Below are 16,067 nucleotides of genomic sequence, written 5' to 3'. Positions count from 1 at the left end.
CTTTAGTTTAGGAATGAGGTATTTTTAGATCCGGATATTGAAAGCATGTTAAAGACTTCCGGTTGTAAGAGAATCAAAACAGTGCCATGTGTCCCAGCTCTGACAACTAACTTTGTGAACGGTTTTTGTGAAATAAATCGCGATGTCTGATGACACGCTGTCATTTCATGAGATGGGGCTTGATGACAGGCTCTTAAAGGTATGAAATACCCGGTAAAATAGTTGTGAAATGATAATTTTTGAAAATTAATTAAAAAGTTCTTGACAGTAATTTTTAGAGTAAATGGAAAAGAAAGGAGTTCATTTGTTATTTATGAAACTTTATCTGGCTATCTCAAGAACTTATTTGGGTCAGCTGTTTGCAGCTCTTAAGGGATTGTGGGTTACGTTACGTTACTTAGGGGACAAAATAGCTGGATGGAACCACAGGTCTTTCGAACAGTCTGGATAATCTGATTGATAAGTATAGCCCCTCTATATTTAAAAGTATACCCCCTCTATATATAAAAACACTTTAATGGTGGGCCGTGGATATCGGCCTCTCAGTCGATAGAGAACCTGACTAGTGATGCAGGGGTTCCAGCTAGGTTCAATTCCTGGTCCAGCCATGTATTTTCTCCTTTTTAGGTCACCTGAGTAACTCAGGTGACCTATTGCTATCTGTTTTCGTGCGTCGTCGTCCGTCGTGTGTTAACATTTGAACATTTTCAGCTTAATTCTTCTCTGAAACCACTGAACCAATTTCAACCAAATTTGGTATACAGCATCTATGGGTGAAGGGGAACATAAATTTTGAATTTTATGGTCCCCGCCCCCCTGGGGCCTGAGGGGTAGGGCCAAAACCACTAAAATTATTGCAATCTTTAAAAATCTTCTTCTTTACTCCTGGACATCAAGCAGGCAAACTGTTGGCATGAATGTAATGAGCATTGAGTCCTCTACCAAAATTGTGAAATTCATGGCCCAGGGGTCAGGGTTTCTAGTGCTAGGACGGGGCTATATAGATTATGTAGTGAAAATGCATTATTTCTTTAAAAATCTTCTTCTCTGCTCCTAGGTATTAAATAAACTAACTAAGTACATAGTTAATATGATGAGCAAGAGTGCCTCTTCCAAAATTGTGAATTTTATGGCCCCAGGGTCAGGGGTTCTGGTGTTAGGGCGGGGCTCTACAGAAAATAAAGCAAAGCAGATGATTATATAGTGAAAATGCATTTATTCTTTGAAAATCTTTTCCTCTGCTTCTGGGTATTAAATAAACTAACTAAGTACATAGTTATGATGAGCAAGAGTGCCTCTTCCAAAATTGTGAATTTTATGGCCCCAGAGTCAGGGATTCTGGTGTTAGGGCGGGGTTCTATTGATTATATATAAATATTGAAAATGCATTAATTCTTTGAAAATTTTCTTTTGCTCCTGGGTTATATGCCAATGATCCAAGTACATGTGTGTATATATATTTATGATGAAGAAAAGTGCATCTAGCAAAATGGTTATTTTTTATGCCCCCTGGGCATTTTGAAATATGTGGCCCCAGGGTCAGTGGTTCCTTTGGGGTGAGGTGCAAAACTGGTTATAAAGTGGAAGTGCATTTTCTCTTTGTTACTTTGATCTACCTCTGGGTATTAAGTAAATAGAGTAAGCATGCTAAGTTTATAATTATGAAAAGCAATGGTGCCTCTTTCAAAATTGTGAATTGTGAATTTCATGGCCTCTGGTTTAAAACACAAACCGAAGTTAATTGTTTGAAAGTTGTTACACAATACTCAGGTGACCTATAAGGCCCGTGGGCCTCTTATCTGTTACACACTATAAAGAGGGGGTATATAGGCCAAAATAAAATATACTCTTGTTTCCTGTCACCCGACCTACCCTACATTTTACCCTCTGACCCTAAAAGTTTTTATTACATTTTCATTTTGGGGGGCTATTTTCCTGAAATACTAAAGTCGACCAACAATATTTATAGAACTAATACATCACAAGTGTACAGAATACCTTTACTTTATAAATCTTTATTAATAAACTTGCTTTGTAAACTGTTAACATACTGTTTTATTTTTATTATATGCTATATGTCCTGCATTCATTGAATTTTGAAAATAAAATTTTTTCTCAAAATAAAATTTTTTCCCTACCTACCTACCCTATTTTTTTGGGTCAGGGGACAGGAAACAAGAGTATTTTTTCTTTTGGCCATATCACTCTGATCAATCATATAACAGCTTATTGATAGAAATTCAGAGATCTGCGATAAAACAAGGTGCATACTGTCCAATTTTTCTCTTTTTTGCACAGCTAGGCCTTGTTCTGAGAGTGTGCATGTTCATAAAAGTACATTCGTTAAAAAATGTTCATAGTGAATAGAAAACTTTGAAATGCTAATCTAGGCCATGCTAATACACACAAGATATATACTAGATGATAGGAAATAGATCATTTATTGCAGAAAATTCAACTGAAATGAATAAAATATTTAACATTTGTAGGCTATTTCACATCTTGGTTGGTCTGAACCAACACCAATACAAGAGAAGGCCATTCCACTTGCTTTGGAAGGAAAGGACATTTTGGCTCGAGCCAGAACAGGGTCAGGAAAGACTGCAGCTTTCTGCATCCCAGTAATACAGAAAATACTGACAGCCAAACAGGTAAATCAATCACTGACAGCAAAACAGGTAAATCCCTGTAATACAGAAAATACATGTACTGACAGCAAAACAGGTAAAAAAATCCACGTTATACAGAAATTAATACTTACAGTAAAACTAGTAAATCCCTGTCATACAGAAAATAAAGCAAAGCAGATTACTGTACTCCCTGTTTAAAAACGTTTAGTTACATACCCTTTTTCCATGATAGACAAAAACCTTAATCATACAGTTAATTTCATTTTTTTTTCTAACATACAAAAAAAAGCTTGAAACATTTACTATGATATTAATATTGGATACCAATACTTTTGCTATTCTTTACCTCAATGAAATACTTTTATCATTTTCAGACCAGTACAGAGCAATCAGTCAAGGCATTGGTGCTGACACCTACCAAAGAATTATGCCACCAAGCTTACAAAAACTTAATGGTGAGAGAAGACATGACAATGATTGATTTCCTTTTCCCAGAACATTATCATTCTGTGGCACATTGTATTTGAAATTGACTTGTAACTGAGTTTACTTATAATCAATGTTTTGCTTCTTTAGGATCTCACATCAAGTTGTTCCAGAGAAGTCAGAGTCCTTGACATTTCACCTCAGGTGCCACTACCTACCCAAAAGTAAGCCTTTGTTTTAACTTGACCAGCAGTTAATACAGTAAAACTTGGTTATAACAAAGTCACTGGAACCTTCAAAATTACTTCGCTATATTCGTAATTTGTTATATCCGTAGAAGGAATTCGTTAAATTCATATATCTTGGGATCCAAGATCATAACTTCCTTATATCCAGGAATTCGCTATATCAGTGTTCATACTTAACAAGTTTTACAGTACAATAAAACTTTTCAAATGCAGATATTGATTATTCGGAAATCTTGCCTATATCAATGAAAATAACAATCATAAACCTTTTGGTCTGTCCTTGTTTTGTAGACCCATGTTGATGGAGAGACCAGACATCATTGTGGCCACGCCCACCCGAGCCCTGGCCCACATCAAAGCCGGTAACCTTGACCTCAAACAGTCGTTAGAGTTACTGATTATTGACGAGGCGGATTTACTTTTCTCTTTTGGTTATGAGGATGATGTAAAAGGAATTCTTAGGTGAAGGTTTTGTTAACTTAAGTGTTCTCTTTTTGTTTATTTCATTAAAAAAAATGTAGATCGAGGGAAAAAAAAACTGGCACAGCTGAGCTTCAATTTTTGTCAGACATTAGGATTATAAATATGAATTATTTTGAAATAATTATTCAAATGACCAAGTTATCTACCTTGTATTTGTTGAGAGTAAACTGTAATTAAATTGTAATTTAGTATTCTGCATAGTATCAGTATTTCCTTTGCAAAACATCAGTCGATGCCTGATGATTGGTTTTTTTCTTTCAGTCAACTTCCCAAAATCTACCAGGCCTTCCTGATGTCTGCCACACTGAGTGAAGATGTCCGAGCTCTCAAGAGGATGGTCCTCCATAATGCTGTGAGGATTACGGCTAACACTGACATGATTTAATGGAGATTTCTGTTGATTCCAAAAATTATTTTATAGGACTACTTGATTATTTTGGATTACTCATAGGAATCCATTTGAAAAAAAACATGAACTTTCAGTTTGTTTAATGTTAGCTTTTCCATATATTTCTGTAAAATATTAATAACTGAAAAGATATTTTTATTTCATGAAACTTCAGTGATAATAATGTGTCGCTATCCAAGTTTCACAAAATACTGTAACTAGTAGTGATATTTTCTTTGAAAAAAGGAGAGAATATTCTACAATTGAACTTTGTCACACTTTGTGTTCTGAAATGCTACAATTCCATATATAACTGTAGGTGATATTGAAACTTGAGGAATCACAACTACCTGAGGCATCTCAACTGACCCAGTATCATATAAAGTAGGTCAAAGTGTTAAAAAATAGGTCAACATCCAGTTCCTATTTTTTTTCAAAAAGATGCTGTGAATAATTTTTTTTACATTTTTTGTCACATTACTGAATTTTGTATTCTTACATCTTTATTTTACATTTCAGATGTGAAGAACAGGACAAATTCACTTTAGTATATGCTCTATTAAAATTAAATCTGCTGCGAGGGAAGTCTATTATCTTTGTTAACGAGGTCAACAGGTGTTACAAGTAAGTAAACTAAACTGTTAAAAGGGTTATTGCAATGATGTGTGCAATTTTAACAAGCCCTTTCTATCAGGTACAGTGTTTATAATGGAGTATATGTAGAGTTTATCAATATTTTTGTTAAAGACTATTAATGCTGAAGATATTGATCACCTTCATCCTCAAACAATTTTGAATCAAATTTTGAATCAAAATAGATATTCTTTTTGAATAACTTAATTGAAATAGCCTGAACGTACAAATCCACTATTTTCAGATTGAAGTTATTTCTGGAACAGTTTGCAATTCCTGCATGTGTGTTAAACTCTGAACTTCCAGTTAATTCTAGGTATGTATACAGTCATTTATGCTTTACAGCATGTTTGATTTTAAGTTGCATTCTAACTTTTGCAGTGGTAGTAATCTGGTTCTCTGTTTGTCACAGGTGCCACATTGTGAACCAGTTTAATGATGGACTTTATGACATCATCATAGCATCAGATGAAAACCTGTTAATGGATCCAAAGTCTAAACCACAGGAACAAGAAAAGAAAAAGGAAAAAAGGTAAAGTTTTCACAATGAAACTGAGAAAAAATTATCAGAATTTGAAGAAATCATTGTAAGAAAAGTACTAAAGATAAGATAATGTCCTCTGTTCCTCTTTTGTTGTGCAGACCTAAGAAGAAAGACAAAGAATATGGAGTCTCGCGAGGAATAGATTTTCAGAATGTTTCCAATGTGATCAACTTTGATTTTCCTTGTGACGTAGATACATATATACACAGAGTTGGAAGGTCAGAAACTGTAAAACAACATTTCATTAACTAATATAAAAGAAAAAAAATCAAAATTGTTATTAAATTTATAAAAAATATTTTGTTAATAGGAATCATTCTTTCAACAGAGTTAACCCAGGGTTTCAGCAGGCTAATGTTGGTTAAATAACTCGGATTGTGTCTAGTACTGTCTACCCTAGATTTATAATTTGCTTTTCATACTGCTGAACTTGAATGTAAACAAAGTAGGCAATTTTCGTAATACTTTTTATAATTTTTATAACATATTGTGTTCACTGTGTATTTAGGACAGCCAGGGGAGGTAACCAAGGTAACGCCCTGTCCTTTGTCAGTGTCAAGGACACTGAGTTACTGGGAGAAGTGGAAAAGGCTCTGTCTGAATCAGGCTGTAAGTAATCATTAGTTGTCTCCCAATAATACTGACCAGTGGAAATACTGTTTAAAAGGAAATTCGTTATGTAAAAGATTTGATGTCAGTGTTTTTAATATATTACGTGATACTGATTAATGGAAAATGCAAATCCTTTTTTTTTAACAGCTGGAGAGGAGAGTGTCTTTAAGCCGTATAATTTCAAAATGGATGAGATAGAAGGATTCAGATATAGGGCAAAGGTAAATCTTAAGAAACTTCATGTGCTTTAGAAAATCTGGAATTTCCTTATACCAGTTTAAATACCCATACAAATGATTTGCTTTAAAAATAAAAGTAGGACACAACTAATGTTAATTTAAAATAAATCAAATATATACATGTACATGTATTTCAAATTTCCTGTTTTGTTCACTAGGATGCAATGAGAATGGTCACAAAAACAGCAATAAGAGAGGCCAGATTGAAAGAAATCAAACAGGAAATGCTGGCATCCAACAAACTAAAAGTAAGATCAAAGTTCTGTCAAATACTGTGAAATCACTAATTTTCTGGGGTGTTTAATTTTCATTGTTTTCAAGGCATGGAGAGACCCTTGAATTCATGACCACCACAAAATGTAAAATGTCATACCGTAAATCTGGAAATTTTTACGTCGATTTATTTTGTGAATTCGGGTCAAAATGCTGTTGATTAATTTTTACGTTTTAAGATTTTGCGACTTACCACTGCTTTGTTTACATTTTCTTATTGGTAATTTATTTTTAAGAAAAATATTTTTGCGAATGCAATGAACTCGCAAATTTGCTAAAAATTTATCTTCAGCAAAAATTTCCAGGTTTACGGTATGCATTACTACTAAACATTTCCAACCACAAAAATCGAATCCCCACAATCCAATATTTTTTCCTCAAACCTAAAAAATTTGGCCCCATGAAAATGTGATTTTACAGTAGAATGAAAATAAAAGTTGAAGGATAAATGTTTTAAGATCATTTTAATTGAGTACTGTACTGTAAAGATGTGAGTAATACTTGGATTTGTTCTGTTTTAGACATACTTTGAGGATAACCCTCGAGACCTCCAGGTCTTACGTCATGACAAGAGTCTTCACACAATCCAGGTCCAGAAACATCTCAAAAACGTCCCAGATTATCTAGGTACTGTAGGTGTTCCGTATATTAAGAAATTTGCATATTATTTATTCAGACAAATCAATCAAAAAAAGATTTATTAATGTTTTCTGTTTGTAGTTCCTAAAACCCTGAGACACATGCGAGGAATGTCTTCAAAACCAGGAAGGTCAAAAGAAAGGAGGAAAAATTCGGCACAAAAAGGACCAACACAAGCAGAAATTAAATTCAAGGTATGAAAAATATAATCTTTTGATCGATATTCTGAGATGAAAACTTTGCCTCTGCTAGTAAAGTTTAGGTTTCATTTGAACGAATATTAAATGGAATAAAAAATTGCAATATATATATCATGATCTGTGCGAGATTTATGTATAGCTACAGGTCCTTATTTTGGTAGTAACTTTTGAATTAATATACTTGTTTGGCACCCTGCTATAGGTGTAGTAAGATTTTTTGGGGGTCGAAACTAAGAAGAAATGTTTCATATATTTCCTCAATTATCTTTTTTTTGACAGAAAAGGAAAGCTGACCCGTTGAGAAGTTTTGAATCAGCTGGTGTAGTGGGTGGGGGCAAGAAGAAAAAGAAGTCCTAGTATTGTACATTACTGTTGATAAATAAATATTACTAATATGAATATAAGTACTAGACTTCCGTTCTTTATGAGAACTGTCAAGACCAATCAATCACTAAATCAAAAGGAATTTGATTTATTACTGGCACAAACAAGGTACGATTTCAATACAAGCTTGCCCTGTGATTTTCTTAAAAATAAAACGTATAAAAAATGAAAACACATGCTTTCTGAATCATTGAAATTCCATGTAGAAATATCATACAAATAGTTTTTCTAAAAGCTAAGTGTGATGTCATAAACATGCATTTTCCCATATTTTCTTTAAAAGTTGCAGAAGACATCAATTTTCAATGGAATTTTCTTTCATATAATATAGTCCACAGGTATTACCCACAAAGATTTTGAAATATGTGACTTTTCATTGAATTTTACGAAACATATCCAAAAATTAAAGTGGGCGACAGCTGTAGATACTATTTACTTAAGGAAAACTACCTTTGAAATGGGTCATTTTACAGCTTTTTCTGCTTAATCATGTCATATTTCCAAAAGGCTACATTCTTTTCTGATCTACACAGTCGTACAATCAAATAATATTAAAGCTAGTTTTAAAACTTTTGGAAAATATAAAATTTTTAGGGCAGAATAAAGCTAAAATGGTACCTTATTCTTCTTCAACAATTGTGTATACATCAAATTTTGTCAATTTAAAGTTTTCGACAGAAAAATGTTCCTTTATTAATAGCTTCTGATGATTCCCTCTTTTTTGCTTGCCAAGGTATTTCTGCTCAGTAATTCCCCTAAAATATTTATATCAAAGTTCCTCATGTAGTGTAGATTGAAGTTTGTTCAAACCATGGCCTCCTGGGGTGGGATGAAACTGTCATACATGTATGTCAATTATCTTAAAAAGTTTTCCATGAAAACATTAATTTTCAAATGGATTTTCTTTGAAGAGTTATACAGTGCAGCATTGTGGCCCAAAGGCCTTGAAATATTTTTGTAATGTAATTTTTGCAAGACATCTTGTAATGTCCAAAGTAGTTGGTGCCCTTGACTGGGAGACCTTATATCAGAAATGAAATTTTAGGGGATACATATACTAAGTATAATGTATGTCAAGCAAAGGGTTCTCAAGGTATTGAGCAGATAAATCAACAGTCGACAGATCAGACTCAATGTAGGCAAACTAATGTGTTACCATTTTTCAAATAAGGCTTAAAATAGGTTAAACAGACAAACCATATATTTTATCTTTGTATGCAATAAAAACAAAATGGTAAATTTTTTTGACATAATTTATTAAGACATTCAATTTTTTTCTGAAATTTCACAAATACATAAAATATTCATAAACAGTCTTCTATATCTATATGAAGGTCACACCTTCTGAATTCAGTCACAAATAAATGATTACATTTCAAAGTTCTTGCAAAGGTAGTGATAGGTAATCCAATGTTGTAAATTCCTTGGCTGAAAGATTAGAAAGTATTCCAGTTAATGAAAAATTAGCTACTAAATACAAAGTCAAATACCAATACAAAGTCAAGTTTAACATTTTGAAGAAAATTTCATCATTGAATAAAGGAAATATTGAATGGAAAATGTAAAAGCTATAGGCAAAATATACCCTAATTTTTGTTTCTGTGAAAAAACCCTAATTTATGTATACTGCATCGTTCTTTGGCAATGCCCAATGTATATACAAAAACAAAGAAGTTAAAGGTCTGTTTAAAGAAACAATCGTAGTCCCCCGCTTCAGATAAAAGGTAAGATCAGCTGTGATACCTCCCCCTGTTCCTCTGAATTTGTAGAATTATTAAATGTATACATGTATACTGAAGCAAATAAAATACATGTATGTCAATATGCGTATAAAGATTTGATTGCTTATTCTTTATTATGTGTATAGAAGATTTTTTTAAATGGAATGTTTATCACACTGTAATGATGATTTTATAACCTCATAAATTTTTCATTTCACATGCTGAATACTATCATTTAGTAAATAAAAAAAAAAAAAAAAGGATTCATGAATTATTCGATCACCTTGCAACCTCTCACATATGAAGCGAGAGACATAACCACTAGACCACGGAATCGCTTTTCATGGTGAGAAGTATATGCAGAACTGAAGTCACATACATGTACATATTCATGTTTTCATGTTCGGTATTCTCAAAATTTTACACAATGCATAGTGTTTGATTTATTTAGCCTTTATTAAACAGTTCTAATAGATTTAATAAGAACATAAAGTCCGCCGAGAACCTGTTTTATACGCAATAACTCTCCTCATGCCCCTGCGCTAAAAATAGCGACATGTAATACTAAAAATACTAATAAAACAAACGGGGCGGGGCACTTTGAGAGGGGCGAGAGACGTCCTAGGGAGTATTGGTATAAAATTACATTGCATAAGCTCAAAATCTTCTTGAAATATCGCCCGGAAATGATAGTATTACACACAGACAGAATGTATAAATTTACGACCTTGAACTTTGACCTTTTGACCTCAAAATCAATAGGGGTCTTCATTAGGCCACAGGGAGTTGTTATATAAAATTTCATTGCAATAGCTCAAATGGTTCTCGAGATATCGTGTGGAAACAAAAGTGTTTTAACAGACAGAATTTGCTTATTTATGACCTTGACCTTTGACCTTTTGACCTCAAAATCAATAGGGGTCTTCTTTAGTCCATAGGGAATTGCTATGCTAAATTTCATTGCAAAAGCTCAAAGGGTTCTCGAGATATCGTGTGGAAATGAAAAGAATTACAGACAGATAAAAAGACAGACGGATGGACGGACAAACCCAAATTAATATCCCCCACTTTTCAAGCGGGGGACAAAAACAAAGAAGTTAAAGGTCTGTTTAAAGAAACAATAATAAAACCAGTATTCAGATCAGCTGTGATACCTGTAAATTCCTCCAATGTTCCTCGGCTTTAGTCCTCGGTCCACTCAAATGGCTCTGGGGGCTCTGGCTCCTCCTCCTCCTCAATCTTTGGACCTCCAGCTGAAAATGAAACAAATATATTAATTCATGCTTCACTGACAAAATAATATATGATGCAACAGAAATTACAGTTGTTTAAAAACCTATATGTAGCATTTTTCGACAATTTAGTGGAGTTGCATTTGTTACATTCTCTTTCAACATAAGGATTTGAAAACCGACTCTACTTGAGCCTTTTGGATGCCAAACAAAAAACCCTTCTAGTCATGTTTAATATTTTCAATCAAGGAGGCTAAAAACTGTTTATTTTTCTTTAATAATATTTTCTATGTAGTCTACAAGTCTATATACATGTACATCAGGTTTCAAGCCTCAATCTGAACTTCTCATTTAGTTATACCTCACCTGCTACAGGCTCTATAATTTCCTCCTGTTCTCCTGGCTTGCTATTCCTCATCATGATAATGCCTCCATGTGTCACCTACAAAAAAAGAATTATATGTCACATACATCATTATACAATACCTACATGAGTCACCTGCTATTACAGTATCAGTACATGTATACATGTATCATATGTCATATCATTGACTCCATGTGTGACTGTCACATACAATCAAAGAGTTATAACATCACTTCTGCCATATTAAATGCCCCCATGTGTCACCTACAATTTTAGTATATTACATATATATGTCACACATATATATCACATATATCACATTGCCTCTATTTGTCATCTACAATAAAAGTATTATAGGTGTCATTTATCATTCTAATGCCCATTCTATATAATAAATATCAAAGTAATAAATGTGTCCAACTGAGCTAATGTATAACAATTTTGGGTTATTTTTAAATTATTTTCAGTCAAGTTACATGTCTATGTCTGTTGGTGAATCAAGCAATAAATGGCCTAAGGAAATCTTGACAGTGAACGCTGCTGTTTTATTTTTCAAGCAGAGAGAAGGGGCTTCTACAGGAATTGAATTTTTTTTTTATATTTGTTTACTTCATGAATACTTCAAATCATTAAATAAATGCCACACCTAGTCCAAAATAGATGCAATTTTCAATTTCAATTCTCTGGAACATCACAAAACTTGTTAACTGAAGGCAGCTAATATATACACATCAGATTATTTGCTATTTTCAGAATGTAGTTGATTCCCCCTGTGCTTTTTTTGGTAACCCGAGGTTAATGTCTGAAAAATTAGCTAAGGTCTGGTAGGAAAAGAAAAATTAAAATAACAAAACAGTACTCTACCTATATAAAGACCAATTGAACAAAACAATTTGAGAGCCTAGCAAACATAGACCTCTAAAAACCTCAGTAGTGGGGTAAGGTGCCATGGAGAAGTGAGCATCCCCAGTTAACTAGACACATCTGCTGTGTGCTTCCCTTTTATAATCAGGCAAATGATAAAATTTGTAGACAATTCTGTGTTCAAATATTGGATTTACCAATTTGTTTGAAAAACATTGACTTTCCACCATTTATGATAGAAAGTATTTGCTATCAAGGTCATTGTATTTACCACACTACTTGTGAAATGTAGACTTTGAAGAAAGTGTTATCCTTGTTTCATCGACTTATTTGTCAATATCTATGACACCTGTCAAAATTTGAGGATATATTGACTGGCCTTTAAATAAAGGTAATTTTAGCAAATTACTCTAAGCTATGATCATGCAGAGAACCACCTCAATTGTAACAATTTCCCAATAGGATATTTTAAGCAAGTAAGTTCAAGTCTTGTTCAATGGCCCCTTTAAAACATTCTGAGCCATAGTTCTTATTTCTGTTTAGAATTTCTAGCCTGCTTTAACAACTCTCTGGTATATATTTCACCACAATAAATTTTTTTCGTCAGAAAACTGTTTGATCAACCCCTTTTCTTGTTTTATACCTATAAAATGCTAATATAATATAAACATATACTTACATCTTTAACAGGTACATATCTGCTAGTCTCTGGCATTAACAACACCTTCAGCTAAAATATAAGAAATTTAATATTTGTAAGTATTTACTTTCTTTGAAGCCCTGTCTTATTTTTTAAAGATAATTTCTAATACATATGAATTCTTTTGATACTTAGTCAGTGTTGATGATGTTCTGTAGATGTAAATAATCTTTATTTTTAATTCAGCCTCTACAGATAGGAATAATTATACAAGAGTTAATCTTCTTTAGAAACCATGATATCAATTCAAAAATAATATACAAGTAATACGTGTAGAAAAAAAGATGTTTATATACACATAATCACATATAATTTATCTGCTTTTACATTTTGTTCTTGCCATTGTATTTCAATAGATTTTCTGAAGTCAAAAACGGCATTAACTATATGATGATGGAATTGTCTTTTACCCTGCACTTATAAAATCTATGGTCAGAATTACAAAATCCCCTTTTTTAACAAAATCTATAAATCATTATCTTTTTAATTTTTGCATCATGACATGTGTTTATATAACTGGGATAAACATCCTTCTGTCGGCCATGAAATCAACTGGTTCCTTTATTCTCCCTTTTTTCTTCAATGAAAAGCAAGTTTGTTGAACTCTGGCCTAGAGTAAACTTGGAAGTTGGCTTCCAACACTTGTACAGAGCTTTTATAGACTCCTGATGTGAAACGCAAGGATGACCAAGTACAAAATACAGGTTTCAGGTAATATACTTTCATGTATCAGACACTGACCATAAATCTACCTCAAAAAATTCTATTTTAAAACTGTTGGTTCTGACCTCTAAATTTTAGAAAATAGATACATGTATCTTTTTTATTGCTTGTGTAGGCCTTATAATCATAGACATACTTCATGAATAAGGCACCTTAACTATTTGAAATATATGTAGACCTGTGCTATTTTCTTTACTAAATGATTGTATGATGGTATTTTGTATCTAATTCAATTGCATACTACTAACTATATGAAAATACAGAAGAACTTTTATCACATAATGGAATAATCTAGTACTGAACTTTTTTACCATCAAAAGGAATAATCTATTAATTATCTCTCACCATCTGTGAGAATAACCTACCAATGAATTCTCATGATCCAATGGAATAACCTTACAAAGAACCCTCATGATCCAATGGAATTACCTAGCAAAGGACCCTCATCATCAAATGAAAAAATCCAACAATGAATGCTTATCATTCAATGGAATTACCCAATGGAATTACCCAATGAAGAACCCTCATCATCCAATGGAATTACCCAATGAAGAACCCTCATCATCCAATGGAATTACCCAACAAAGAACTCAAAATCATCCAATGGAATTTCCGAACAAAGAACTTGAATCATCCAATGAATTACCTAACAAAGAACCCTAATCATCCAGTGGAATTACTTTACAAAGGACTCTCATTATCCAATTAAATTACTCCACACCTGACAATAAATATTTACCTGAGCTTTCATCACCCTGGCTGGATTATCCAACATCTGGAAGTTGGGTTCTGGTTCTTTTTCCTTCTCTGTTTTCTCTTTATCCTGTTTTTCTTTCTCTCCTTCCTCTGTTTCCATCTTTTCTTCTTCTTTATCTTTCTTTTCATCATCCTACAAAATACAGAGTTATTGCATCATCCAAAAAAATACTGACTTTAATATATACATATACTAAGACAAAGATAAATCTCAATAGAAATATTTTGTGTATATACCAACTCATCAAAATTTATCACTTATTTACTTCCTAAAAAACAAGGATATGATTTATTAATGACATGAAAATCATGCTCTAAGCTTCATTTAAGATAAGTATATCATGTCGCATAAGTAAGACATTGCTGAAGATAATAACAGAAAAACATGGAACACATAGGGAAAAAACAGGAGAAAATATCATGTCACTACGTAGTGCAGACACATTAGGTCTTTTTTTCAAAGATTTTTCCTTTGAAAACCTATAGCTTTCAATTCATCAATGTGGTCTTTATTCTAAATTCCAACATGCAAAACTATCATAATATGCAAACAAAAAGTCCAGTAATATTGCTAAATAACATTTTTATTCAAAAAGGATTAATCTTAGCATGCCAGATTTTCTTGTTAACTATATCTAAATTTTGTCTAATTCACTGCAATTACCAATGAAATAAGAACATGGCTTTTTAATTTATGATGTGTCAGAATGTCTAAAAATATATTTTCATTTTTTATATGGGAAGAAAAACAAAATTCATCAAATGAACAAACCAGTCAACTATGAATAGCTTTATTAATCTTGGCAGAACTATAATCTTTAATGATCTAAAATATTTATTGACCTACGAGGATTTGACCCACAATGTTGTATAACCTATGACCTAATTCAACCTATGACTTATGAAGCAATCCTGTCTGACCTTGGGCATAAAATCCTAACTGATCTACAAGTCTTTCAGACCTATGACTTCAAATCTTAACTTTATATGACCTATATTCCTGTCTGACCTATGACCTAAAATACTGTCTGACCTATAACCTTGACTGACCTATGACCTACATCCCTAGTTCTCCCTATACTTGACCTTTCTTTAATTCTTCACCTACCACATCCATCTTTTCTTCATCCTTCTTCTTTTCGGCCTCCTTTTTCTTCTGTTTGGCAGTGATACTCAGCACGGCTGTCAACACTTTCTCCTTTGTTTTCTCCTTTTTATCCTCCAGTGGAGGGGGGTAGGCAAACTGAGAGGGTTTAGCATTGGAACGGAACTCCAGCTTTGGCATCTGTAGGCCAAAAAAATAAAGGTTACATATAAAATTATTATAATTTTAATGCTAACTGATCTGTTTACAGTTAAGACACCATCAACAAATTAAAATGCATACCCCCCCCCCACACACACACACATACACACACACAAAAGATAGAGTGGGAAAGAAATAAAAACATACCAGGTAAATAACATCCTTTGCTACAAATCAGTATCTTAAAAATCATATTTACATCAACAACGAATTATTTCGTCAGATTCAATAATTTTTATCCCCCCTTTTATCCCCCCCCCCCAAATCATTATAAAAATCACACCATAAGCATGTTAAGTATTTAAGTACTTTTAAATCAGGTAAACATTTGGATTTACTTTGAAAGAGAAATAAATCGTAGAATCTGTCAGAAGCTACAAACATATGGATAGTGTCTATCCATCCCAACCTTCCATACTTTTGTCTACACTGGGTAAATGGTTAAGTTGATTGAAGTTTGGAGTAATTTTAATAAATGCTATGTAGCGGTACTGGTCAGCTGGAATTCATCTTTCACTCTTCAGTCTTCTTTAGTTTATCATGAATGAAGAGTGGAAATAATCGTGGAGGGATTAAAAACAACCAATAGTTTGTGGAATCCTGATGTAACACGATTAATTCATTAGTGTTAAACTGTAATTTATATAGCCCTCTACTTACCCAATTTTATGTTCAAAATACATTTTAGTTGCCTGCATCTGA

General features: G+C 32.9%; 2 protein-coding genes across 2 annotated transcripts; one reads left to right on the top strand and one right to left on the bottom strand.

Moving 5' to 3' along the window:
• The first annotated feature begins 42 nt into the window (after window positions 1-42).
• Window positions 43-7,717, top strand: LOC134234202 (probable ATP-dependent RNA helicase DDX56). The gene is made up of 17 exons (XM_062716258.1): window positions 43-199; window positions 2,490-2,651; window positions 3,005-3,085; window positions 3,207-3,280; window positions 3,596-3,766; window positions 4,049-4,139; window positions 4,495-4,559; window positions 4,695-4,799; window positions 5,053-5,124; window positions 5,221-5,340; window positions 5,451-5,570; window positions 5,861-5,961; window positions 6,112-6,185; window positions 6,362-6,451; window positions 6,998-7,103; window positions 7,197-7,309; window positions 7,595-7,717. Exons 1-17 carry the CDS (start codon window positions 143-145, stop codon window positions 7,670-7,672), a joined length of 1,680 nt encoding a protein of 559 aa, XP_062572242.1. The 5' UTR covers window positions 43-142; the 3' UTR covers window positions 7,673-7,717.
• A 1,241-nt stretch (window positions 7,718-8,958) lies between these two features.
• On the bottom strand, window positions 8,959-15,783 carry LOC134234209 (26S proteasome non-ATPase regulatory subunit 1-like). The gene is made up of 7 exons (XM_062716266.1): window positions 15,748-15,783; window positions 15,168-15,344; window positions 14,043-14,192; window positions 12,560-12,610; window positions 11,019-11,094; window positions 10,575-10,673; window positions 8,959-9,127 (listed from the first exon to the last, which is right to left on the bottom strand). Exons 1-6 carry the CDS (start codon window positions 15,766-15,768, stop codon window positions 10,603-10,605), a joined length of 546 nt encoding a protein of 181 aa, XP_062572250.1. The 5' UTR covers window positions 15,769-15,783; the 3' UTR covers window positions 8,959-9,127; window positions 10,575-10,602.
• Between the last annotated feature and the right edge of the window lie 284 nt (window positions 15,784-16,067).

Source organism: Saccostrea cucullata, unplaced genomic scaffold (assembly GCF_032062105.1).
Source record: "Saccostrea cucullata isolate Sc308-1 unplaced genomic scaffold, CSIRO_AGI_Scuc_v1 ctg329, whole genome shotgun sequence".
NCBI lineage: Eukaryota > Metazoa > Mollusca > Bivalvia > Ostreida > Ostreidae > Saccostrea > Saccostrea cuccullata.
This window is presented reverse-complemented; position numbering and strand designations above follow the sequence as displayed.

What these genes read in the sequence shown, in the direction of transcription:
- LOC134234202 (XM_062716258.1), top strand. Translation starts at nt 143, where the DNA reads ATGTCTGATGACACGCTGTCATTTCATGAGATGGGGCTTGATGACAGG. An exon ending in AAATACTGACAGCCAAACAG is followed by an intron (nt 2,652 to 3,004) that starts GTAAATCAATCA and finishes TATCATTTTCAG; the next exon opens with ACCAGTACAGAGCAATCAGT. An exon ending in TGGCATCCAACAAACTAAAA is followed by an intron (nt 6,452 to 6,997) that starts GTAAGATCAAAG and finishes GTTCTGTTTTAG; the next exon opens with ACATACTTTGAGGATAACCC.
- LOC134234209 (XM_062716266.1), bottom strand. Translation starts at nt 15,768, where the DNA reads ATGGATAGACACTATCCATAT. An exon ending in GATATGTACCTGTTAAAGAT is followed by an intron (nt 11,095 to 12,559) that starts GTAAGTATATGT and finishes CTTTTTTTGTAG; the next exon opens with GTGACACATGGAGGCATTAT. An exon ending in AATTATAGAGCCTGTAGCAG is followed by an intron (nt 10,674 to 11,018) that starts GTGAGGTATAAC and finishes TTTCATTTTCAG; the next exon opens with CTGGAGGTCCAAAGATTGAG.